Here is a 26,490-nt window from a genome sequence, read left to right as displayed (position 1 = left end):
GATGTTTCTACTCCAGACTCAGTCCACTGCTTCCGCAGGTCCCCCAAGGTCTGGAATCGGCCCTTCTCCACAATCTTCCTCAGGGTCCGGTCACCTCTTCTCGTTGTGCAGCGTTTTCTGCCACACTTTTTCCTTCCCACAGACTTCCCACTGAGGTGCCTTGATACAGCACTCTGGGAACAGCCTATTCGTTCAGAAATTTCTTTCTGTGTCTTACCCTCTTACTTGAGGGTGTCAATAGTGGCCTTCTGGACAGCAGTCAGGTCGGCAGTCTTACCCATGATTGGGGTATTGAGTGATGAACCAGGCTGGGAGTTTTAAAGGCCTCAGGAATCTTTTGCAGGTGTTTAGAGTTAACTCGTTGATTCAGATGATTAGGTTCATAGCTCGTTTAGAGACCCTTTTAATGATATGCTAATTTTGTGAGATAGGAATTTTGGGTTTTCATGAGCTGTATGCCAAAATCATCCATATTAAGACAATGAAAGACCTGAAATATTTCAGTTAGTGTGCAATGATTCTAAAATATATGAATGTTAAATTTTCATCATGACATTATGGAAAATAATGAACTTTATCACAATATGCTAATATTTTGAGAAGGACCTGTACAGATTAATCCATTGGATTGCCCGAGAAAGAAGCAGGATTAATTTCTCCAGAGAAGATGTCTCCATTGCCGTAGTGCAGAGACGGTGTGTTTTACACCCCTGCGTCCAACCCTTGGCATTGCAGTTGGTGATGTAAGGTCTGGGTGCAGCTGCTTGGCCATGGAAATCCATTCCCTGCAGCCACAGTATTTGAAAGGCCACCTGAAGCTTGGAGGTCTGTAGCTATTGACTCTGCAAACAATGCCCACCCCCCATACAAATGGGTGTGAAACTGTCTGAATATTCTCGGCAGTCAGGCTTATCAGTGCATAGCTGCAGGAGTAAAGAGAGATACATACAGCTTGTGATAGACTACCTTTATTGTTGAGGTGGATAATACTTCATCAGCAGGAACAAGGTACTGTAGATGCATTTTCAACTTCTAGTGCATACATCAACTGAGTATAACTTTAAACAATGATGTGAACAACAGAAAATAGCTTTAACTTGTCCAAGTTCAGCATCTACTTTATATTGTCGGCATTTCAACGCATAAAAATAGAGCGGGATTCAAAATATTCATGTATTATGGGAAGGAAAGATATAAAATAACTGTACACCATGACTCAAAGGGTAAGCATTTTGGTTTGTACATTCAAACAAATCGTAATAAATTTTAAATGAAGGAACAATTTTACATTCTAATAAATACAAACAAAATACATAAAACAGCTCAAATCAAAACATATCTAAATTACCCACCTGACATTTATGAACAGTATACAGTAATGTAGATAATTTTATTCAACTTTGAGGAATATGATCCTACACATAATATATTGCTCACAAGAAGCAGAGGGGTCCCAAAACTAGAGAGATCTCAGAGATGTTGCTGGGTGTACTGTTCAGCTCCATTCCCAGATCTCTGACAGGAAGTAACTCCATATCCCCTCGACGCAACTCTGTGCTACCTCGAACCTTCACCAGCATGTGCACCTAGAAAAACACCAGATGGAAAGGAAAAATTTGTTTTTTGCTCTTAAAACAAAGGCTTTTGCTACAAGGCCAGATTATTCTTTACATTCTATAATGGTGATGGAAGAAAAATAAAGACATTAAATTTGTCTCAAAACTATTTATTCAATTATATCAAATTTGACCGAAAATTCAATACACACATCATTGACCAGTTTTTTTTGTAACTAATGAAAAACAAATTGTTTCCTTCTGCACGTTTATTTCCTTTTTTGACACTTGACTGCATTTCTAAGAAGGGTTCATGCAAATTGTTCATTACAAAATCATATCTGGATTGTTAGATGACGTTGGATTGTTAGATGACGTTGGTCTTGGGGATGTTTTGATTCCAATCTACAGGTCCTTCTCAAAATATTTGCATATTGTGATAAAGTTCATTATTTTCCATAATGTCATGATGAAAATTTAACATTCATATATTTTAGATTCATTGCACACTAACTGAAATATTTCAGGTCTTTTATTGTCTTAATACAGATGATTTTGGCATACAGCTCATGAAAACCCAAAATTCCTATCTCACAAAATTAGCATATTTCATCCGACCAATAAAAGAAAAGTGTTTTTAATACAAAAAACGTCAACCTTCAAATAATCATGTACAGTTATGCACTCAATACTTGGTCAGGAATCCTTTTGCAGAAATGACTGCTTCAATGCGGCGTGGCATGGAGGCAATGAGCCTGTGGCACTGCTGAGGTCTTATGGAGGCTCAGGATGCTTCGATAGCGGCCTTTAGCTCATCCAGAGTGTTGGGTCTTGAGTCTCTCAACGTTCTCTTCACAATATCCCACAGATTCTCTATGGGGTTCAGGTCAGGAGAGTTGGCAGGCCAATTGAGCACAGTGATACCATGGTCAGTAAACCATTTACCAGTGGTTTTGGCACTGTGAGCAGGTGCCAGGTCGTGCTGAAAAATGAAATCTTCATCTCCATAAAGCTTTTCAGCAGATGGAAGCATGAAGTGCTCCAAAATCTCCTGATAGCTAGCTGCATTGACCCTGCCCTTGATAAAACACAGTGGACCAACACCAGCAGCTGACACGGCACCCCAGACCATCACTGAATGTGGGTACTTGACACTGGACTTCTGGCATTTTGGCATTTCCTTCTCCCCAGTCTTCCTCCAGACTCTGGCACCTTGATTTCTGAATGACATGCAGAATTTGCTTTCATCCGAAAAAAGTACTTTGGACCACTGAGCAACAGTCCAGTGTTGCTTCTCTGTAGCCCAGGTCAGGCGCTTCTGCCGCTGTTTCTGGTTCAAAAGTGGCTTGACCTGGGGAATGCGGCACCTGTAGCCCATTTCCTGCACACGCCTGTGCACGGTGGCTCTGGATGTTTCTACTCCAGACTCAGTCCACTGCTTCCGCAGGTCCCCCAAGGTCTGGAATCGGCCCTTCTCCACAATCTTCCTCAGGGTCCGGTCACCTCTTCTCGTTGTGCAGCGTTTTCTGCCACACTTTTTCCTTCCCACAGACTTCCCACTGAGGTGCCTTGATACAACACTCTGAGAACAGCCTATTCGTTCAGAAATTTCTTTTTGTGTCTTACCCTCTTGCTTGAGGGTGTCAATAGTGGCCTTCTGGACAGCAGTCAGGTCGGCAGTCTTACCCATGATTGGGGTTTTGAGTGATGAACCAGGCTGGGAGTTTTAAAGGCCTCAGGAATCTTTTGCAGGTGTTTAGAGTTAACTCGTTGATTCAGATGATTAGGTTCATAGCTCGTTTAGAGACCCTTTTAATGATATGCTAATTTTGTGAGATAGGAATATTGGGTTTTCATGAGCTGTATGCCAAAATCATCCGTATTAAGACAATAAAAGACCTGAAATATTTCAGTTAGTGTGCAATGTATCTAAAATATATGAATGTTAAATTTTCATCATGACATTATGGAAAATAATGAACTTTATCACAATATGCTAATATTTTGAGAAGGACCTGTATATTCATGGCAGTGTAATCATCCAGAATAGTAAAGAAGTCCACTCCATCCCATTAGAAGCAATCTGCACAAAGATTGAACAAAGATGGTTCACTGCTGATGTGACAAAGATCCTACAGTAACACTGACTTTTTCTTCTTTTTATAAAAGCTTCTCCAGACACTATAAAAATGCATAGGGAGGATTCCTCAAAGAAAGTGACCTTGCACAAGTGTTTTAGTTGCAATATCCTTATCTGACATTTTCTCACATGTGAGGGTATTTAGTTACAAAGGACTGATAGCTGCACAGTTATCCTTGGAGGTAGCCAATGCTACGACAGTAAGATGAACTTGGAAGCACATCTTTCTCTCCTTTTAGCAACCAGTGTGCTAATTTGATTGACGGAGTAATTTCAACATGATTCTTTAGGACAAGAAAAAAACTTTTTGGTATAAAGTAAACATTTTGAGTCAATGGCTTTTTATATGTAACTCATGTGTCTGGTCACTCTCCACAATAATCAAAAATAATAATTTACAGCTATAAAAAGGGACCCTTTTTAAATGTATGGCTGACATTCCTATGATTTAGGATGCATCACATTGTTTGTTTAATCAAAAAGCTAGCTTAATCATTTCTAAATACTATCAGCAAACAGGTATTTTTAAATTTAATAATTTTAGATAGAAACACCAAGACTTGCCAAGTGTGCCAGTATGGCCTATGGTGCCTGCATATCATGGTTCATTTATTTGCTTTGATATACTGTACCTTCATATCTGTAAAACTAGAGTCTTTAATATAAATTTCTTAACAGATGGAGAATAAATGTTGAAATGTTTTTCTCTCTCACCTCACAGTTTTTCCTGGAAACTGCAATGAGGCGTGAATCGATTATTTTGCCAGAATCCCCCCGCAAGTTTACAATCCAACTGGCTAAACCTGCTGTGGCAGTGGGATTGGACTGGTTTCCTGTACATCTAAGAGTGATGTGCTGGAAAGAAGTGTGACTGTGGAACCGTAGAAATCTCAGCTGTACAACATTCACTGTAGTATACTCAAACTGTCCAAAAACAGAAAAAATAAATGTTAAGGAAAGAAACAGAGCAAACCAGATGCTCATTTGTCCACAGATTATTTAATAAAATTTCCTTTAGACTTACTTTGTGTGTGTTATATTGTTGAGTAAACCACTGCACTGGCATTCTTGATTTCATCATATCTGGTTTCCAACTCATTTTAATCTAAAGAATGAAACATTACTCATATATTTTAATGAATGCAAGGTAAATATTTAAATGTATACATTTTTCTATCCAATTTTCTCTATAAAAAAGGTTAACATGACAGACATCCAAAACAAAAAAAAGATACAATTAGAGAGGAGCAGTTCATTTAATTGATATTTATTTATTGTTTAGGTGCCTTAAAGAAAAGGTCAGTGTTTTCCATAACATGGATTTCATGCACAATTCCTATCTAACTGTCAGTAGTTGGTCTTAAAGCACACAGCCAACGCCTGATTACTGCTTTTGGGCTTCCTGCCAACAGTATTTGTTGTAAAGATGTCATGATGTAGGGTTGTTTGGTTTTTGGTTTTGGGGTTTTTCCTTATGTTTTTCACTGTTCAAGTTTTGAATCATGTTTCTGTTTATTTTCCTGGTCATGCTTTTGTTTTGTCGTCTTGTTCATGTTTTGTCAAGCTTGGTTTTCGGATCTGGTTATGCTTTTGCTTCATGTTTTTCTAGTTTATGTTCAAGAGTCTCTGTTTTGCTCCAGTCACGTTTTGTTCTGTTAATTAAGTTTATTCAGTTCACCTGCTTCAAGTTAATCTGTCTCCTTACTCCACCTGGTTTCCACGCCATATATTCACACCTGTTCTGTTAGTCTTCGCGGAAACATCTTTCACTCTCATGCTCATGTCTAGTTCTCATGTCAAGTTCTCTAACCAAGTCTTTTTTTTTTTTTGATCATGCCATGCCTGTCTTGCCTGCCCGTTTGTTTTGTTCCTGCCTCCTGCTGAGTGTGAGTTTTTGTTATTAAACCTTTTTATTCCACTTACCATCACGCTGCCTGCTCGTCAGAATTCTGGGGTCCAATTCCAAGTAAACCGTGACAGAACCGTGATAAAAGATTTCTTTCTTTTTCAGGTGGCAGATTATCTAGGTAAATAACACTCAAATCAAATGGTAACTGTAAGCATATTATTGGTCATTTTTTGTTACCACAAAACTCCTGGCAGAGTATCCTGCGCTGTTCAACCGTTTCTAAGAAATTATGGATCAAAACCTTACGTTCTGGCTCCCGAGTATCTCCCTGCAAGCTGGTCTGATTAAACCCACTCCCTGACATTTATATGTGTTTACAAAAACTGTAATCAAGTCAGGTTTTGTTCTTTCTGTCGGTCTGATATTTTTGTTAAAAGGATGTGTTATTTGAAGATATATCTAATGTACTCTATTTAATGATTAGATAAATTACAAAACACAGCTTTGGCTTTCATAAAACCTTGCTCTGATACGTATTGAGGAAAACATAAATATATGTTGAACTGCAGCTGAAAAATGACTGAGCCGTTTTCAGAATGAGTTTCACCCTCATTTCACCTTTAATTGGTGAATACTCATTCCTCTAACTGTACCTGCGAATGTTGAGGACCTATGCAGGTTGCTCCTCCTGCTGTGAAGTTACAAAACACTTTCACAGCATCACACTTACAGCCTTGATTGGGATCCATATAAAAATAACCTAAAACGAAAAGAACAGAATATTTTAAAACCAAAAATATCCTCTGTTACAGATTAGGTCTGCACAATATATAATGAAAATGTATCGTTATCGCAATATCACTGTGTGCAACATGTTTGCTACAGAGGTACCTGGGCAGCAAAAAATGTTAGTTAATAATCAAGTGCCATTCGGGCTCTCAAGGCCTGTAATGTATTGGTGACACTTGTTGTTAAATGCATCTTGTAATGTATAAGTAATAAAGAAACTAAAACTAAGTTCTTAGATCTTAGAGCTTAGATCTTAAATCTAGGATCTTAAAGGAGAAAAAAACAAGACCACATTTCCAATAAAATCATGTGGTTGAGATGAAAATATTTAATGTATTTAATTTATGTAGCTGGGTCATTATCTGGGGTCTATGTTTACCATGAACTCAGAGTGGAAAGATTTTAACAGTTATGAATAATTTGTTTATCATAAGTGGTATTGTTATCGCACCATTCATCAACATCATGTTTTTCATGAGTTGTGCAGCCCTATAACAGATAAATAATCTTGTCCTTCAAGTGCTCACCATCTTCCAGATGTGGATGAATAAGTTTCAATTCATAGCATGTGGTGCCAGGATCATCTTTTGTTCCCAACTCCAAGGTGGAGGATTCTTCAGCTTCCTCATCTTCAGACCACCTTCTAGACATCAACTGGCTCTGCTGTGGAGGAGTCAGTAAACTTCTTACACATGAAACTCCAGTGACTGATAGATACAAATATAAAAAGCATTTTAAAAAGCATCTGTAATGAAAAGAAAGCTTGTATCAACTTTGTTTTGTCCATCTTGTCTTTTCAGTAGAATAGGAGGCTGCTGGGTATTTTTCAGCCTGTCCCTTTTACTGGGTCTGGATCTTGGCTCAGATTGTATTTGTTTAGGGCTGAGCCTGCCTGGTGATCCTGGTTGTCCCTGTGATGAAAATGGGAAAATACTAAGTATTTCAACTGCATTACAATAAAAAAATTATTTATACCCCTTGAACTTTTTGCAATTTTGTGGGATTACAACCAAAAACATAAGCACAATTTAATGGGATTTAATGTGAGTTTTTCTTTGAATGTTTTTACAAATATAAATCTGAAAGGGTGGGTGAAAAGATGGACCTTTTTTAATACTGTTTTAGAAAAGCAATTACAGCTGCAGGCCTTTTGGGGTAAGTTTATTTGGTTTAAAATCTAGAAACCGAAAGTTTCCAATTCTTCTTTGTAAAATAGCGTATTTAGTCAGGTTGGATAGAGAGCCAGTTGGATCCATTTTTAACTCTAGCTACAGATTCTCAATTGGATTTAGGTCTGGACTTTGACTGGGCCATTCTAACACATAAATATGATTTAATCTAAACCATTTATTGGACCTCTGGTTGTAAGTCTTTTCAGACTTTAACAGGGTTTCTACCAGGATCTATCTGTACTTATCTACATCCTTCTTCCCATCAACTCTGACCAGCTTCTTTGTTTCTGCTGAAATAAAGCATCCCCACAGTATGATGCTGCCACCACCATGTTTAACCATGGGAATGGTGTGTTCATTGTGATGGTTGCAATGAATTTGTTTTGGCTTTTTTGATTGTACATTAACGTTTGTGGTTGTAACAGCAAAAATATTTAAATGTTCAAAGTGTAAGAAGACTTTTGCAAGGCACTGTGTTTGTTTGTATCTTACAGGAGGTCCTGGCTTGCCTTTAACTCCTTTTGGCCCCTTCTTTCCTTGGACACCCTTGACCCCCTTCAAATATCACACAGTTAAGATGTTAATGGCAATGAAATGTATGAAATGTTTCACATTTGATAATGGTAGCACTATAATTACCTATCAGACCTATTTAAAGAAATGTATAAACAATAAACAATAATGATAAAACAAACATAATCCTGTTAACACAGGTTCCTTTAACATAATAAAAAGAATTTTAAGAAGCTTGATCAATTTAACATTTACAAATTAAGCAAGATAGATAAAAACAATACCTTTTTTCCAATATGGCCCTGCAGCAAAAATTGTTACAGTGTTATTATTGAAATACCATTTTCTGTATCAAACAATACATTATTTTCAATGCACGAAGTCAAAATCTCACTCAGTAGTTTTAAAAAGTAATATTACAAAAACATACAGTAAATCCAGGAGCGCCTCTTTGCCCTGGTGGACCATGAAGACCCATGTGCCCCTGTGGAAACAGGTATATTGACTATTAACTTGCAGCTACTTATTAAAACAATAGAAAACAAACTTAAGCAAAAAAAGACTTACTTGTTTTCCTTTTTGACCAGCTTGACCTTCTAGTCCCTGCAAACCAGGATTCCCCTAAGATTGAAATAAGAAATTAGTTAAATCTAGGTTAAAAAAAAACTCTTACAAGGATGCACCTAAACTATTTTGCATTCTTTTTAAATTACCTTTAGCCCTGGTGGACCAACTGGTCCCAGCATTCCAGTATCACCCAAAAAACCCTGTACATAATAATAATAATAATAATAATAATAATAATAATAAACTTTATACACTTATCAGGGTACGCAACAAAAATTCTAAATTCATGCACACTATTTTGGAAAAACAGTATTTACTTAATGCATGTGAGGGTAAAGAGTTTAGGTTTTTGCAGTGCAAAGCATGGATGAGTACATTTAAAATACTAAAATGTATTTGTTGTGAAGTGAGGATTATGTAAGTGCTATATTGTAGGGGGCGTTTTACCTTAGCGCCAACAGTGCCTGGTCCACCCTTTTCTCCTCTCAAACCAGGAATACCCTGAATAATAAATGACCACTGGTGTTAAAGAAGCTCACAAAGATGTCCTTGCTCTGCTTTAAAATAAAAATTATACCTTTGGCCCAACTGGTCCAGGAGGTCCTTTTGCTCCATTTGGACCAGTTTCACCCTGAGAAATTTGAAAGGAGAAAAAGATGGCCCATTTGTCAACAGCCTGTATTTATACATATCGTTATTGCATTATTAACTTATGATTTAACTGGAAAACTATACTAACAAGATATGGAAAACATACCTTAACCCCTATAGGTCCAGGGTGTCCTCTAATCCCCGGAAGTCCTGGATTTCCCTATATCAAACAAACATATTTCTAGTTGGCAGAACATTTTTTTCCCAATTTTTAGTACCATTTTAGACATTATCAATGCCTTACTGTCTTGCCAAGGCTGCCTGGAGTTCCAGACGCTCCTCTCAAACCAATATCCCCCTTGTGATAAGGAGAGAAGAGTAATGTTTAAAAACCTTGACCTTCATAATAAATAGAAGTTTTCAGGACAAAAAGCAAAAAGCGTTCTTACCGGATACCCTTCATTACCATCAACCCCCAGCAAACCATCCAAGCCATTCAAGCCCTGACATAAAAAAAAAAAGGTTTTTAATTATTTGCACGGCAAATTATCCAACACTTGCCATGAATTTCTGAAGCTGTGTTCAATGGTGTAAGTCTGTGTTTTATTTGTCAGAGATACTTGCTGGTTTTCCAGGTGTTCCAGGAGGTCCTAGCCTCCCCTCTTGTCCATTAGATCCCTATAAAACAACTTTCATTAAAAAGAATGGCTCGACTTCATCAGACACCAAAACACGCAGGTGGATGACATTAAGAGCTGCAGAGTTGTTTCAGGCTGATCAGGACATATGTTTTGGAGTTCTAAATGAGAACAGCACAGAGTAGGCAATGGTTATCCTCTATATTTCTAATACATCTTTACCAGACCAAACAATATTTTATCATAAGCAAAGAGATTGATACACACACAATAAGTCAGGTATGTTTTCAACTCGTATGTTGAAGTTGGAAGGCCTCCTTGCCATCACCCTAATCTTTTGCTCCCTGGCTGGACCCTGACCCTGGCTGGACCACTCCAAAATGTTCACATTACCTCCAGTAAGAGAAAACTTGCTGATTAGATTGAAAGGTTACTTCAAACCTAAATCTGAGACTTAACCTTATATAACTCACTTACTCCTCTTCAGAGTATGCAACAAGATAGGTCCTTGATTATGAACAATAAGTTACTCTTTATACTAATTATTCAAATTGTGTTAGAGTTTAAAGTCATTTTTAATTTCATTTTTTTGTACCCCATGTTGACTGCTTTCTGCGATTGTCTACCCATCTTTAGTGGCCTCTAAGATGTAAAGAAAATCCCACAGAAGGATACTGCCCCACCATGTTTCATTGTAGAGAAATATTTTAATAAGCTAATCCGCAGTGTCTCATTTCATCCATACACTTTTTAAAGAATAGAACCTACGTAATTTGTTTTATGTGGTCATAATATGTGCGCCTCTCAACTAAATCATAAGATTTTAAGTGACAAATTATTTCTTTCTGGAATTTCAGTCAAAAAGAGCTGAATGATGGGGTACTGCTCAATGACTGTCTCTCAGTGAAGTTCTGCAATCTTCACAAAGAAATGCCAATTCTCATAGCTTTTACGTCCTGGCATTTTAAATCAAGTCTAACCAGTTTGTTTAGTCTTTAGAATCAGGGGAATTGTCTGAAGAACAAAATAGTCTGAAAAAAAGTTAAATCAAAATTTCAAGATCTCAAATTTTCCCTCAGTTCTGTGTCCTGATAAAATTACATCGGCTGTATTTCATAACTACTTGGATGCATCATAAAAATGTTCACAAGAATCAAAAGATCCCTTTTAAGAGAAAAGACTGACGTGCATTTTTAGACCACAGATTTGTTATATAATGTGTGGCTTTTTGACTTTCCCATCAGGTCAACCTCATAAGACATCTTTTTTTCTGGCAAAATGAAACTCACAATTTTCCCAGCAGCTCCTTTGGTCCCCTTACTTCCAGACTGGCCTTTTTCCCCCTTTATAAAAAAACCCCACACAGACAGACCATAAATCTTCAAACATAAGAAAAAAAAGCACAGTTGTTATACTGGATGGGCGAAATATAAATGTGTATTGGTCAAACTAACAATTTTAATGTTTATTCATCTGTTTTACATTTATACAGGCTCACAACTTTTATTACCTTCGACCCCTGAATTCCTTTGGCTCCAGGAAATCCAGGAAGACCAGCAGGTCCAGGTTGACCTTTAGCTCCTGGAGACCCAACAAATCCTACTTTTCCTACAGTGCCCTAAAAGTGCATTATTGTACAAACAGTAAGCACAATGTCATGTAGGAAAGGTTTAACATTCTCAGTTGAAAAAATATATTTTTACCCCTGCGCCATGTGTCCCAGTTTCACCCTTTGCACCTTTTTGGCCTCTTGCGCCCTTGTAAAGACATACAATTACACAAACACCATACGGGTATGTCTCCATGAGGCCATTAAATAAGCCTGACCAGTTTTATAGTTGCCACAGGGATGAACGTAATGAAAACTCACCATGTCTCCTTTAATGCCTGGAGGACCAGTTATGCCTTTCTCCCCATGACTGCCCTGAATAAAAGAAAAAGCAGAGAAAAAAACCTTTTAGAAAAAAGAAGACTCATTTACAGCAATTGGAAAAAAAAAGTCCTAAAGGATGTATCTGAATAAAAGGTACATTTCACCTTTTTTCCAGGCCTTCCTGCTTTTCCCTCATCTCCTTCCATGCCCGATAAGCCCTGAAAATGTAACATTTTAAAATCATTGTCTGTTTCAAAGAAGTATAAGGGGATTATTTTATGAATATAAACATACAGTCAAAGTGAGGAAGATTAATATAGAGGCCTGAAGTCAGCATATACAGTTGAAGCCAAAGAGTTGTTTTAAAAATAATCACTTATCCCTTTTTTCCCCACAGTTTGACATTAAATTGGACTGAACGTTTCATGTTTTAGGTCAGTTAGGATTACCAAAATTGTTTCTATTTGTTAAGTAGAAGAATATGTTTTGCTTATTCTTCCAAAAGCTTCTGAGAAGTTTGCTGGAATTTCAGCCCATTCCTCCTGATAGAACAGGTAACTGAGTTGGGTTTGCAGGCTACCTTGCTTGCAAACACCTTTTCTGCTCTTATCACTGATTCAGATTTTCAATGGGACTGAGATCAGAGCTTTGTGGTGGCCACTCCAAAACACTGACCTTGTTGTCTGTAAGCCACTTTGTGACGAATTTAGCATAATGCTATTTGGTCTATTTGGAAATTACCGGGCCCAAGCTTGGACTTTATGTATGATGTTGATGCTATCTATTCTGTGAAGTGCACCAGTCCCTCTGGCAAAAAAAACACCCACAAAGCATAACGGTGCCATCTTTGTACTTCACAGCTGGAATGGTGTTCCTAGGCTTGCAAGCTTCCCTGTTTTACCTCCAAATTTAAAAACAGGTCATTAAGGCCAAACACTTCAGTTCAACTTTTATCAGACCACAGAACATCTCCCCTAAAATTAGGATCTGTGTCCGTAAGTACATTTACACACTGCAATCTGACTTTTTAATGCTGTCTTTGGAGTGATGGCTTCTTCTTCCATAAAGGAACATGTGACCTTCCTTAATGTCATGATGGCTAAACGTTGTCATCATGTTTGTACTTGGGTATAATGGTTTCAACCAATGGCACCTTCAAGTATCTGGAAATTGTACCCAACGATGAACCAGACCTATGGAGCTCCACCATTCTGCTGCTCATATCTTTGCTGATTTGTTTAGATTTTCCTACATCATACAAGGAAGCGGTGGGTTTGAGGTGTTGCCTAAAAACACATCTACAGGTGTGCCTCTTTTTCCCTCAAAAGTTGTGAATCTACCTGTTAGTGCCATAATCTCCCTGTTTGGGGTTTTGAGATTTGAGTTCTGTTTATTCCTCTAGCCTGCCATGTTTTGCACTTACTTTATTTCAGTTCATTAGATTCATCTGTTGTTCAGGTGTTTGTTAGTTCCCTGGTTTGATGTGTTAGTTTACATTTGCTTATAGATCTGGTCCCCCCGTTAATGTTCTTTAGTTAGTCTCATTTACTTGCTTCAGTTCATTTAGATGTTTTTCTGTTACCTCCCTGCTCTCCATGCTCATCTGTGTTTCTTAGTCACTCAGTTCCCCTGCATTCCTCCTCTACCAGCTGCTCCTGATTCTCTCCTTGATTAGTCTCCTCACAGTTGATTGGTCCAAACTCCACTTCCCTCAGTATTTAAACTCTGTGTTTTTTTTAATTGTTTGTCACTGGTTCCTCCTGATGGTTCTACCCTGATGTCAAATCTGTCACTACCCTGTTTGCTGCCTGCTCCATGCCTGTCAACTCCAGACCTTTGTTGGTTCTTGTTCCCAGGGCTGTTGGAGTTCACCTTGGAAGTTTTTTCATTTTTCATTGAATCCAGTCAAACCGATTAATGCTCTGCTCTGCATTTGAGTGTTTTAAAAGACACAAACATGACAGTTAGAAGCCTACAAAGTCATGTCAAAATCACCTGGGCTTTCCCAAATGGTTTAAAGGAACAGTAATCTTAGTGTACGTAAACAACGGAATTTGAATAAAATAGTTCTTTCTTATTAATCTGATGTTTATTTAACAGAAATAATTTTGGTAATCCTAACTGACCTAAAACAGGAAACGTTTGGTCTAATTTAACATCAGACAGACAGAAAACAAGGATTATGCTTCTGTTAAACAGTGTAGGTAAATATGTGGTTTCAACTGTTTGCCTTGTTATTGGAGGCAGTACATGGGAAACATAAAATACAGTGCACAAATAATATCATTTCTGATATTTTTTGATAACATTCCATAAATTATTTACTTGTTACAAGTGTCACAATAATTCACTCTGCGCTAGCAAAATTACGTTACGAGTGTAACTACGTATGTGTCATATATTTAAATTGTAGTAAAAAGGCATTCTTTTATTTTGGCGTTAAAACAGTCATGATACGTAAATTAATATTACATACAGACAACACGGGTCCAATTTGCCCAGTGGGTCCGATCCTACCAGGTGGGCCCTGGAATAGAATGAGACTGCTTTTATCTCTGCTGTCACATAAGAAAATGCTAAATGTGGTATTAGGATTTTCACCCCTCTCTCTTAGTATTTCTGACAACAAAATCACCACACTGACAGTGTGTCCATGGGATCCCTTTTGCCCTTTGGGTCCTGCTGCTCCAGTGTTGCCTCCAGGTCCAAACTGTCCAGGCATTCCTGATGAACCTCTGGGGCCTGGCTCTCCCTGTGAACGTATCATCGTCTTCATGTCAGGTACTTAGCATTGATTTAATACACATACTGCACAATTTATTAGGTTAATCTCACATAAACTATCTAACCTTTGGGCCTGGATGTCCTTGTTGTCCTCTGTCTCCTGGAGGACCTCTGCATCCCTGTATTGGACAACGCATAATAACGACAAAGCTGAAGGAACAATGTAATTTAGACTTTATGCAATTATTCAGAGCAGTGCAATGCAGCTAATGTAACTAAATACAAAATTTCAGATATGAGTATCTTTGCAGCCAGAACACTTTTGTATCCTTTGTCGTGGGAGTCAGAAACAACAGTAATATCTATTTAAACCTGCTTCCCCAGTGGCCCTTTTGGTCCTTGAGGCTGTCGGTTGCCTCTTTTGCCTTCATCTCCCTTTAGTTCACCTGGCCCTGGAGGTCCAGCATTTCCCTTGTCACCCTAAAACGTTAATAAAGTGTGTAATTAAAAGAGCTTTAGTTGTGATGCATTTTCAAATCTCTAAGATGTAATATCAGCCTAAAATAATTAACAAAACCAACATGAAACTTGCATCCAGGTTTACTCACAGGAAGGCCTTTTAGGCCAGTTGGTCCCCTGAGTCCCATAAATCCAATTTTGCCCTAATCACAAAAGCAGTAAGTAATTCTCATATAGTAAAGGCATGTAAAAAAAACAACAAAAAACATTAAAATAATACAATCTTTTATTGCCGTGGCATAATCTAGCAGTGACCATCCAACATGGGGATGAGGTGCTTTTATACATATTCATCCTCTGACATCAAACCAACCTGGAGTGTTTGTTTCTGACAAGGTCAGCCTTGGTCTCATCTGACCAAAGCACACAGTTCCAGTTAAAGTGCCAGTAGAGTTGAACAGATTATGGACATATAAGGCATTTCCTGACACCACTCTCAAACATCGGGTAGCATGTAGACAGCATCTAAATGTTTTTATGCACAACTGGCGGCTCCAAGATACCAGCCTCCACTGCAGTGAATCTCCCTTACCAGTCTGCATGGTGGCCAAATAAATATTGGTCCTTGTCCAGCATTGTTTAGCACAGTTTAATGTGTGTGTGTGTTTTTTTCCACTATTGTCTTGTCTACAGATAAGGGCAAGTTAAGGAGAGTAACTTTTTCTGTAGCTATTTTCTGATTAATAAAGATTAACATACATATATCCCATACCATATATCTCACATACATCTGTCTTTCTTAAATGGCATGTTCTCCTTTTTATCCCACATTAAATAAGGGGCCAGGGGACATGGGCCCTTGTGTCATATATACAATTTATACACCAGGGAAGCAGAAGGAATAGGTTACTAATTTAAATTTCCTAGAGACTCTGATAACTTGAAAAAGGTAATGCATAAAAAATGAAAAAGGCTTCAGTTATATACATTTATAGGAATTGCTGGGTGAGTCTAAATAATGTGGAGACGATGATTTTAAGCTAAAAACAATTGCCTGCTAAAAAAAAGGGATAAAATTAAAGGTTGGATTTTTCTAACATTTTCAGTGTGGGACTATAGTACTACAATAAAATCTGGATTTATTTTAAGGTTTTTAGCATTTTTATTTTGGAGCACCAGTGGCCTTTATTTTTGTTACTTTTTTGTTAGGTAGAAAGGAAGAGGAGTGGAATGAGCGGGAAGACATGCATCATAGGTCTCCAGGGTTCGGGACAGCTGCAAGTGTTTGTCGAGGACGTGTTTGGCGTGCTCTTCCACTACTCGCCGCTCCCCATTTTTAATAATTGTGCCAAAAAGAATGGAGGGCATTATAGATGCTCAGATTTTAAATTAGATATCTTTACAGTGGCTAATTTAACAGGACAAAAAAATCATGTGATCAACAGAGTTTTATTAATATACCTCCTCACCATCGAGACCAGCAACTCCCTCCTGGCCCACATCTCCTCTGGATCCCTAAATATGCAATGAACAAATATTCCTGAGTGACTGTTTTTTTTTTTCTGAACGTACTTTACATTCCCCTCGCCTTGTATACAGTAAAGACAAAAAACTGAAGCTACACAATGACAGAGGTAAAGATATAACCAGATGTTGATGAGAATTTCTTTAAAACCTTGACCTTGTTGCCTTTAAGACCAGTCGATCCTATTAGTCCCACATGCCCATCTTTACCCTGTGTGGGGAGAGTAAAATGAACATATTTCTTTGCAAATACCTTGCTTACCCTAACCCTATGCCTAACTAAGATTTAGGAAAGCAATGATTATAAAAAAAATCAAAACGTTTTGCTTTTATTGAACCCCTCTCAGACCAGAGCCTCGGGACACCGAGCTGATCTGGTGACTAACCAAAAGAAATTGTAGACTTACAGCAGGCTGAAGTGAAAGAAACGTCCTGTGCTCTGTTCACATCAGATACTGTCAGCAGTTCTCACAAGAGATCTGCTGTCATTTAGATGATTAGAAACACTCAACTCTAATTAGTGCTAGCATATTTAACTTTTTATACAACTAACATTTCAGCTCAGAACAGGAAAACCTGGGTTTTCTCATTTTTTACAAAACTGATTGAGTTTAGGCTTCAGGCCTGAAATCAAGACATTCAGTCATCTAGTGTGATACTCTTTTTACAAAACACAATATGATTAAAGAATAAAGTCGACCCCTGCAGATGCTGGTTGTGCTTCTACATTAATACAGAACCTATATATTTCACCTACTAGCATATTTGAAATTTTAAGTACCAGTGAACCAGAGGTATGCCTTTGAACAGTGGGAAAAGAAAGCTGAGGTTCTAATAGAATTTTGGTCAACATGGTGGTATTTTAGGTCAGACTGACTGGCTTGCAAAAAACAAAAGAAACAAATGAAACCAAAAGAGCAAAGTCCAGCAGCCTAGAAAATAAAGACTGCATTACATTAAACTCACAGGATAACCAGTTAGTCCATCTGGCCCAACTGGACCTTGCGGTCCTTTGTCACCTGGAGGACCATGTGGTCCAACCTCACCCCAAGTTCCAATGTTACCCTGAATACCCTGTGAGAAAAAGGAAATCATGAAAACAGAAAGAGATTTCATTGTGGTAAATATGAGGTTTTGGAAGATTTGATTGCAACAGCCATTGTCAGTGAGTGCGGGTCAATGATAGGTTGGCTGAAGATACAACTGTAGGGCGTAGAGCTCAACAGAGAAGAAGACCTACTAGTACAAAATGGGCCAAAACCAGGAAGGTGAACATGAAAATTAATGTTTGGGTCATTTGATCACAAGTAAGTTCGTCTGTTAAGAGCACTTTTATGACTGCTTGATGAGGAAAAAAACCAAGCACTAAGTTAAAGCAAAAGATGTCCATTTTACTTTTTTTTTTTTTTTTTAAGAATTGCAATACAAAAAAAAATATCGGAGGGTAACAGTCATGATCCGTTGCAGTTACTTACGTTTTAATTAAGCACATTTTGTAAATGTAATTTTCAATATTGGTTAGAATTACAGCAGCTACTTAATTTTGGTAGGTGGTTCTACAGTGATACAGTTTAAGTACACATTATTATCCTGGTTACAATGAACTGCTAGTTGTGCAGATGTTTTATTCACTCTTTAGATGATTAACTTTAAACTGACAATTATTATTGGCTGTGTCTAACATTTAACTCAATACCAAACACATCAGTTAATATCTAACTACTTTATTTGAGTAATTAAATCAAATAATTAAGATGGAATTATTTAAAACAAATTGCTAGTTTTCAACTTATTTAATAATTTGCATTTTAAAAACCAGTTGGAATTTTATAAATGTATTTATGTCTTAGCTATTTCTTGTTTTTTGTCCACATTTGCATGCGGCTAGAATGAATAAACATTACTCGCAAGGGTTTTCTAACTCGGGTTTATCAGAAATACAAGAGAATAAGTGGATCAATGAAACGCTGATGTCTTACAGGAGGTCCTGTGAATCCTTTTGGTCCAGGAGCACCATTCTCTCCCTGAAACATAAGAAGTCATGAAAATCCACTAAGAATCTCAAACCGACTTTCAATATTTGCTCTTTGAGCTTAAGTTGTATAGCAGCAAATAAGCTAAATTACTCACTAGGGGTCCTTGCTTTCCTCTTGGCCCTTCCTCACCTCTTTTGCCCTTTTAAAAAATAATAACATAATTTGACATGTAAAATGTATCTTATGTGTGACTATAATGAGCTGCTGAATACTCAAAATTTGAGCTGAGAATCCTTACCTTTAATCCTTCATGTCCCGCGTGTCCCCTAGGACCTTGCTTACCTTCAATCCCCTGAAGAAACCGACACACATATTAAAATATTTCAACTCGATTATTGGGACAAACAAACATGTCAAGATAATCGGAATTAGGTATTGAGTTAACTTTATTTTATAGGCTCATGGGAGCTAGGAAGTGTTTTTAAAATTAATGCTCTCTGCTCTTCAGCATCTGTAGATTCATCATGATAATGGTTTTCGGCCTACTCTGTCTCCTGGACTTCCTGGTTTCCCCTTCAGTCCTGTGCTGCCGAGTTCTCCCTGGTTATTAAAACAACAAACACATTTATTGAGATCAACATTTTGATCTCTAATTTAATATAATGAAAATAATTAGAGGTAAATTTGTTTCCTGTCAAATACTCACACTGTTACCTACGGGTCCTTGGATGCCAGGCGACCCTAATTTCCCAGGAAATCCCTGTGGTAAACGCCAGGTCATCAAACATTGATTTTTGTTACAGCTGTTACAGCTTCATTTTCTTTACAAGTTTAAACCAGTTTGGGGTTCTGGGGGAACTGGACTCTATGTCATCAGTCACTGAGTTAAATGGAGCACATGGACTGGCCACCGTTCCATCACAGGGCCAAATGAGACTAAAAAAGTTCTTTCAGACTTCCATCTTCCCAGACACTTCCTCCAGCTCCTTTGTGGGGAACACAAAGCGTTCCCTGGCCAGCCGAGAGACATAGTCCCTCCAGCATGTCCTGGGCCATCCTCTATGCCTCCTCCTGGAGGGACATATCCAGAATCTCATTCTTTTGGTCATGACCCACAGTTCATGGCCATAGGTGAGGCTAGAAACGTAGACCGACTGGTGAATTGAGAGCTGCACTTTTCGGCTCAGCTTTCTCTTCACCACAACGGACCGGCACAGCATCCTAATTACTGCGGCAGCTGCACCAATCCGCCTGTCGATCTCCCGCACCATTCTCCCCTAACTTGTGAACAAGACCCCGAGATAGTTGAACTCCTCCACTTGAGACAGGAACTCCCCTCCAACCTGAAGAGGACAAGCCACCCTTTTCCAGTCGAGAACCATGGCCTCAGACTTGTAGGAACTGATCTTCATCCCAGCCACTTCCCACTCAGCTGCGAACTGCCCCATTACATACTGTAGGTCTTGGCTAAAGGGGTGCCAGCAGGACCACGTCATCTGCAAAAAGAAGAGACGAATTCCACTCGTCCACAAACCAGATCCCCTCCGGCCCTTGGCTGCGCCTAGAAATCCTGTCCATAAAAGTTATGAACAGGACAAAGGGCAGCCCTGCCGGAGTACAACATGCAACGGGAACAGGTCTGATTTAGTGCCAGCAATGTGGACCAAACTCCTGCTCCACTTGTACAGAGACCAGATGGCCTGTAATAAAGGGCCCCTTTATTACAGGCTCCATACTCCTGGAGCACCCCCACAGGGCACCATGAGGGACACAGTCGAATGCCTTCTCCAGGTCCACCAAACACATGTGGACCAGATGGGCAAACTCCCATGAACCCTGCAGAGGGTGTTGAGCTGGTCCAGTGTTCCACGGCTGGGACGAAAACCACACTACTCCTCCTGAAGCCAAGGTTCGACTCTTGGCCGGACTCTCATCTCCAATACCTTGGCCTACTAGGGAGGTTGAGGAGTGTGATCCCTCTATAGTTGGAACACACCCTATGGTCACCCTTCGTATGAAGGGGGACCACCACCCAGGTCTGCCAATCCAGACGCCCTGGCCGTGGCATGCTTGGCCTCACAGTACCCGTCAGCCGCCTCAGGAGTCCCACAAGCCTATCACAGCCGATAGGACTCCTTCTTCAGCTTGACAGCATCCCTTACTGCCGGTGTCCACCACCAGGTTCAGGGATTGCTGCGGCAACAGGCACCACAGACCTTACAGCCACAGCTATGGGTGGCAGCATTGACAATAGTTGCGGAGAACATGGTCCACTCGGACTCCATGCGTCCAACCTTCACCGGAATCTGGTCAAAGCTCTCCCAGAGGTGGGAGTTGAATACATCCCTGGCCGAGGGCTCCGCCAGACATTCCCAGCAGACCCTCACTACATGCTTGGGCCTGCCAAGTCTGTCCAGCTTTCTCCTCTTCCAGCGGATCCAACTTGCCACCAGGTGGTGATCAGTGGACAGCTCAGCCCCTCTCTTCACTCGCGTGTCCAAAACATGCGGCCGAAGGTCTGATGATACGACAACAAAGTCAGTCATGGGTGTCCTGGTGCCAAGTGCGCTGATGAACACCCTTATACTTATGCGTGTTCATTATGGACAGTCCGTGACTAGCACAGAAGTCCAATGATGAAACACCACTCAGCCACTGCTCCCACGTGGAAGTCCCCCAGCAGAATAACATAATCCCCGGGGAGGGCCGCTATGCACCCCGGACAAGTACGCCAAGAAGGCCAGGTACTCCACACTACTGCTTGGCCCGTAGGCGGAAATTACATTCAGAGACCTATCCCCAACCCGAAGGCGCAGGGATGCGACCCTCTCATCCACCAGGGTAAACCCCAACACAAGTCGGCTGAGCTGGGGGGGCAACAAGCAAACCCACCCCAGCTCGCCGCCTCTCCCAGCGGGCCACTCCAGAGTAGAAGAGAGTCCAGCCACTCTCAAGGAGCTGGGTTCCAGAGCCCACGCCGTGCGTGGAGGTGAGCACGACTATTTCTAGTTGATATCTTTTGACCTCCCGCACAAGCTCAAGCTCCTTGTCCCCAAGCGAAGTGACATTCCACGTCCCTAGAGCCAGCCTAAGCATCTGGAGATCGGGTCGTCAAGAGGTTCGTCCGTTGCCCGATCCTCTTTGCATCGGCCCCTCATGGTTCCCCCTGCAGGTCGTGGGCCCACTGGGGGATGGCCTCGCGTGTCTCCTTCGGGGCTTGGCCCGGCTGGGTCTCAGGAGGAGCAACCTGGTCACCAGGCGCTCTCCGACAAGTCCCTACCCTGGGCCTGGATCCAGGGTGGGACCCCCGCTCCGCCGTACCGGGCGATGTCACGTGCCTCGATTTTGTGATTCTCATGAAGGCATCTTTGTCTGACTCGTCACCCAGAGCCTGTTTGCCATGGGAGATCCTACCAGGGGCATTTAAGCCCCAGACAACATAGCCTCTAGGATCATTCAAGCACTCAAACACCTCCACCACGTTAAGGTGGCGGTTCAAGGAGGTTCATATACAAACTCCCACAATTCAATTTGTCAGTTCTCTGAACATACATGTTTCAGTACCTAGAAAAAAAAACCACATCTACACTGGGACAAAATACAGACTCCACAGAAAGGTTTAGATTTAAACTTAAACACCTTCTAGCTGGGATCCAAACATATTAACCACAGTTCCACTGTGCAGTGTATATACATGTACAAATCATTAAAATCAGGTTTTGAAGTGTCAACATTTGCTGCTGTTCTCTAACCTGTTTGACTTTATTTGTAGCTAAAAAGGTTCCAGCTGAGTATGTGTGGTCTAGAGCCCATCTCCACAAAGTTATTTAACCTTCCAAAACACATTAACAAGGTGCAGTAATGCGACTTAGGAGTGAACTCACTTTTGGTCCTTGAAGTCCAGCATCCCCAGTCATTCCATTTTCACCAGCTTGTCCCTAAAATGTTGAAAAGCCACTTAGCAGTTTATTACACATACGCCCAACCATCCCACCATAACATCCCCATCAGAGAAGGATTTCTAAGATATGGGTTGTGTGCAATTTCTGCTAGACCTAAATATGTATACTTAAGTCTAGCAAACTTTGCAGATAAGAGTAAAAATTGTAACTTGTTCCCTTTCTGATCATGGTATTGTTTTTGTTGAATTTCCAACCCTAAAAACTTTAAAAGCCTTAGCTGCATATGTTGCTCTAAAACCTATTCATGCCGTTGATCAATAATTGGGGTGGTTGGGTCAAAAACTCGGCGATATATCCATGCCATAAACAGCAGAAGTGTCTCATTTTCTCACAATAAGTGATCTTAGAGCAATGGACCCTTAAAGCCAGGGGACAAAAGGCAGATTAAGAAAAGTAAGGCCTATAAAGGGCCAGTAAAAAACATATTACCATGAAGGCTGCAAACACATTTCTAATATTCCTTCACAAAATTTAGATGAAGCCAGCTCTACAGTCCCCAGGATATCAAAGACAGTGTAGATTGCCAGATGTGGCAAAAATGTTTGTGAGAAGGCAACCGTAATCCTACACAGCTTTCAACTGCATCCTGAAAAAACCACAAATGCTTTTTCTGAGAATGTGGATTATTAGTTTCTGCAGTTTGGTGGTCCTTTAAGTTTCAGTTCGAGTGGTCACATGACCCCATGCATAGCAGCCAAGTGCCAAGAGTTTTACAATACATTGGAAGCCAGTTCATTGTGGGAGTGATGAGATAGCGGCCTTCGCATGTGGCCAGCAAGGCTAATCTTCCTTGAATTTATTTCATTACCAAAACCAAACAGGTATGTGTATGTGCAGGCAACATGTTATAGACCAGCTACCAGTGCTGCCTCCAGGTTCCATCATGCTGCAGCCAGATACTCTGTCAAACGTGAACCACCACAATCACATCACAGACGTTTTGTGCACTTTCCAAACAATTAGGGAGCTTTTACACTCCATCTCTTGTAATGAGGAGTGAAGTGCATTCTTGATGCATCACAGAAAACCTCAAAAGAGGACCTACAGAGACCTTCCACATTCTGGCTGATTTTTAATGTTGCGGTGCATTCTAAGTCAGGTTTAAAGGGGGTCTTAAATATCAACACATATTTATTTATGAGGTTGGTAGTAAAAATTCAACTTGTTTACTCAACATTTACTTTACTAATGAATGTTTAACACTGTTTGACAGTTCTCTTAATCCTTAACATAAAGGTCCAATAAAGCAGAGCGGTTCAAACGTTTTGCCACGTGGTGATGCTTTTAGCCAATAACTTACTTGCGCTCCAAGTTGGCCATCCTGCCCTCTGCTGCCCAAATTAGCTTGAAAACCCTAAAATAGGATAGGACACCAAAAACATGCATTTAATTTACTGCTGTGTTTTTCATCTGGTGGCTTTATTGGGTGAAACCTGGCTGTTTCCAAAGGTTGGATCTTGAGGTTACATTTGTTGGTTAAAAAAAATCACCAGGATATTTTCTATAGCTGATGAACAGAGAGAAAAATAAGTTTCAAATAAAAGTTTTGAACACAAATCACCTTCATGCCTTTTGGCCCTGATGCCCCTGGAACTCCAGTCTTTCCCTACATAAACATGATGTAAAACAGACATATTACTTTCATTATATCTGCTTGAAACAATAAATAGTCTGTTATATATTTTGGAACCTTTTTTAACTATAAATTCTATGACTGACTTTTACAACTTTTAAACTTTGTCACATTTATTATGGAAAGACCAGCGTATGTTTTTGAAATATTGTTTTTCTTAGATTTTCTTAATTATTCTGCAGCATGCTGTGTCTACAAGATGTATTCAGCATGAACATTTCTTTTTCTAATGCAGTGAAAGTGGTTAGTTTTGAACTCTCTTTATACTTTTTGTACCCTGTACATTTAAAAGAGGCTTAATAAAAGCAGTTTATTCATGGCAGGTATAAAAAGCCCTGAGCAGAGCTTTGTCTTTAGACTGAATACTGCAGTCAGATGTAAGAACAGCAAAGGAAATATGGCCTCATAGGAACCTTAATACCAGGTTCTCCTTCAGGTCCTCTCTCTCCTGATCTGCCCATCTCTCCCTGCAGGCAGAAAGCACAATTGCAGCAGTAATGATGATCAGTGATCAGTATTTAAATAAAACAAATCCTTTTCTTACTTGTACTCACAATGGGACCAGACAGTCCAGAAAACCCCGCTCGACCTCCTCGACCCTAAAATACAGCAATAATCATAAATTGCAAGGATGCATTATTCAGACTGAAATCTCACTTTGCCATGAATTGCTAGTTACAACAAAAGGCTCTGGGCTGGAATCAAATTAGATTTTTCTGCAACAAATGCCCAGCCTCTTTATGAACTGCAGAGCCAAGTCATGCAGTTGCCCCATCTTTAGGTACTTTATACAAGATTTATCCAAGATATTTGACAGTTAAAAAATGTTTTCTCTTTCACACATTGCTTTGGAAAACTAATCATACCCCTTAAACATGTCACATTTTGTTATGTCACAATCAATGTAGTTCAATTCATTTTTATATGTTAAAAAGTACGTTACTGTGTTGTGGAAGAAAAACAAATGGTCTTCAAAAGATTTTACAGATGTTACCTTTTTTTAGAAGTCACCTAAATAGATCCCAGTTGTGTGTAATTTAATCTCAGTGTAACTACCTCTGTTCTGTTAAGGGTTCAGAGGTATGACGGAGAATGTTAGTGAACAAACAACATCATGAAGATCAATGAACACAGCAGACAGATTAGGGAGAAAGTTGGATAACTTTATTGCATTTCACAGTTTATGCCAAACTCTGAACACAGAGCTCAGTTCAGGCAATCATCTGAAAATGGAAAGTGTATGGCACAACTGCAAAACCTACCAAGACATGGCTGTCCACCTTAACTGACAGGTTGGGTTGGATAGCATTAATCAGAGAAGCAGTCAATAGGACTATGGTAACTCTGCAGGAGATGCAGAAATCCACAGCTCAGGTATGATAATCTAATAATGGAACAACTATTAGTCACACACTCCTCAAATCAGACTCAACGGAAGAGTGGTAAGAAGAAAACCTTTCATAAAAGGAAGCCATAAGAAATCCCATTTGCTGTGTGCTGAAAGCCATGTAAGGGAAACATCAAGTGTGGCAGAAAGTTCTCAAGTTTGATGACATCAAAAGTGCATGCAAAAAACTATGTGTGGGGCGGGAAAATAATAATGCACTTTGTCCTGAATACACAATCCACCCCCACTGTGAAACGTGGTGGCAGTATCTTGCTGTGAGGTTGTTTTTCTTTAGAGGAACAGAGAAGCTGGTCAGACCTGATGGGAAGATGGATGGAGCTTAATACAGGGTAATCCTGTAAAAAAGCCTGCTAGGAGCTGCGAAAGACTTGAAGCTGTTGTGGAGGTCCCTCTTTCTTTAGGACAAGGACACTAAAGAAACAGCCAAAGGTACAATGGAATATTCATGTATTGAAGTATTGATTCATGGGGGATGAATATTTATGACTGCCACACTTTTCAGATCTTATTTTGTACTGTTAATTTTCAAAATTGTGTATTTTTCTTCTTCCACTTCACATACTTCACATACAATACATATTGTGGTTGTGTCATGACAAAATGTGAATATTAATATTACAAATACATAAATGGGGGTATTTATAATAGTTCAGCATCCATCTTTGGTCTACCTTGTCACCTCTTGGCCCAGGACTTCCCTGAATACCGTTAGGTCCTTGACTTCCCTTCATCAGTGAACAAACACACAGGAAAATTAACAAACATGTTAAAATGCAATATGTTTCACTCTTGATGTGTAATTCCAAAAATATGGTCAAATTCACCTTGGATCCTTCTTTTCCCTGCCTCCCTTGTTCCCCCATTACTCCATCAGACCCCTTTAATAATGGAAGACCAAACTGTAGTATTATAAGTGATTTTGCTTTTGTTTATCAAAGCTTTTCACTCACAGTGGGTCCAGGAAGTCCTGCCACTCCTCTTGGTCCTTCTAGTCCATGTAGCCCCATTGGACCCTTACGCCCTTTAAATCCTTGTTTACCTGGAGGCCCTGGAGGTCCCTGAACACAAGCACAAGTCCAAGAACTCAGTCAATGATATGGTTGACCATCCAAAAGT

General features: G+C 39.7%; 1 protein-coding gene across 1 annotated transcript in view; it reads right to left on the bottom strand.

Moving 5' to 3' along the window:
- Nucleotides 1-952: 952 nt before the first annotated feature.
- Nucleotides 953-26,490, bottom strand: part of si:dkey-21p1.3 (collagen alpha-1(I) chain) — a 42,472-nt gene continuing 16,934 nt past the window's right edge. The window contains exons 21-63 of the mRNA XM_047374972.1: nt 26,325-26,432; nt 26,199-26,252; nt 26,046-26,099; nt 24,521-24,565; nt 24,380-24,433; nt 23,895-23,939; nt 23,634-23,687; nt 22,256-22,309; nt 19,078-19,131; nt 18,918-18,971; nt 18,670-18,723; nt 18,526-18,570; nt 18,375-18,419; nt 17,362-17,469; nt 16,553-16,606; nt 16,333-16,386; nt 15,021-15,074; nt 14,785-14,892; nt 14,538-14,591; nt 14,333-14,440; nt 14,165-14,215; nt 11,853-11,906; nt 11,686-11,739; nt 11,519-11,572; nt 11,326-11,433; nt 11,105-11,158; nt 9,802-9,855; nt 9,627-9,680; nt 9,482-9,535; nt 9,344-9,397; nt 9,164-9,217; nt 9,034-9,087; nt 8,733-8,786; nt 8,587-8,640; nt 8,450-8,503; nt 8,304-8,321; nt 7,999-8,061; nt 7,108-7,245; nt 6,862-6,997; nt 6,199-6,305; nt 4,721-4,801; nt 4,411-4,620; nt 953-1,586 (exon numbers count right to left, since the gene is read on the bottom strand). Coding sequence (XP_047230928.1) covers nt 1,434-1,586; nt 4,411-4,620; nt 4,721-4,801; nt 6,199-6,305; nt 6,862-6,997; nt 7,108-7,245; nt 7,999-8,061; nt 8,304-8,321; nt 8,450-8,503; nt 8,587-8,640; nt 8,733-8,786; nt 9,034-9,087; nt 9,164-9,217; nt 9,344-9,397; nt 9,482-9,535; nt 9,627-9,680; nt 9,802-9,855; nt 11,105-11,158; nt 11,326-11,433; nt 11,519-11,572; nt 11,686-11,739; nt 11,853-11,906; nt 14,165-14,215; nt 14,333-14,440; nt 14,538-14,591; nt 14,785-14,892; nt 15,021-15,074; nt 16,333-16,386; nt 16,553-16,606; nt 17,362-17,469; nt 18,375-18,419; nt 18,526-18,570; nt 18,670-18,723; nt 18,918-18,971; nt 19,078-19,131; nt 22,256-22,309; nt 23,634-23,687; nt 23,895-23,939; nt 24,380-24,433; nt 24,521-24,565; nt 26,046-26,099; nt 26,199-26,252; nt 26,325-26,432 — 3,027 coding nt within the window. The 3' untranslated portion in view covers nt 953-1,433. The remainder of the gene's footprint in view (nt 1,587-4,410; nt 4,621-4,720; nt 4,802-6,198; nt 6,306-6,861; nt 6,998-7,107; nt 7,246-7,998; nt 8,062-8,303; nt 8,322-8,449; nt 8,504-8,586; nt 8,641-8,732; nt 8,787-9,033; nt 9,088-9,163; nt 9,218-9,343; nt 9,398-9,481; nt 9,536-9,626; nt 9,681-9,801; nt 9,856-11,104; nt 11,159-11,325; nt 11,434-11,518; nt 11,573-11,685; nt 11,740-11,852; nt 11,907-14,164; nt 14,216-14,332; nt 14,441-14,537; nt 14,592-14,784; nt 14,893-15,020; nt 15,075-16,332; nt 16,387-16,552; nt 16,607-17,361; nt 17,470-18,374; nt 18,420-18,525; nt 18,571-18,669; nt 18,724-18,917; nt 18,972-19,077; nt 19,132-22,255; nt 22,310-23,633; nt 23,688-23,894; nt 23,940-24,379; nt 24,434-24,520; nt 24,566-26,045; nt 26,100-26,198; nt 26,253-26,324; nt 26,433-26,490) is intronic.

The sequence above is a fragment of the Girardinichthys multiradiatus genome, chromosome 9, assembly GCF_021462225.1.
Source record: "Girardinichthys multiradiatus isolate DD_20200921_A chromosome 9, DD_fGirMul_XY1, whole genome shotgun sequence".
Classification (NCBI taxonomy): Eukaryota; Metazoa; Chordata; class Actinopteri; order Cyprinodontiformes; family Goodeidae; genus Girardinichthys; species Girardinichthys multiradiatus.
Note: the sequence above shows the minus strand (reverse complement) of the source record. Positions and strands in the feature narration are given on the sequence as shown.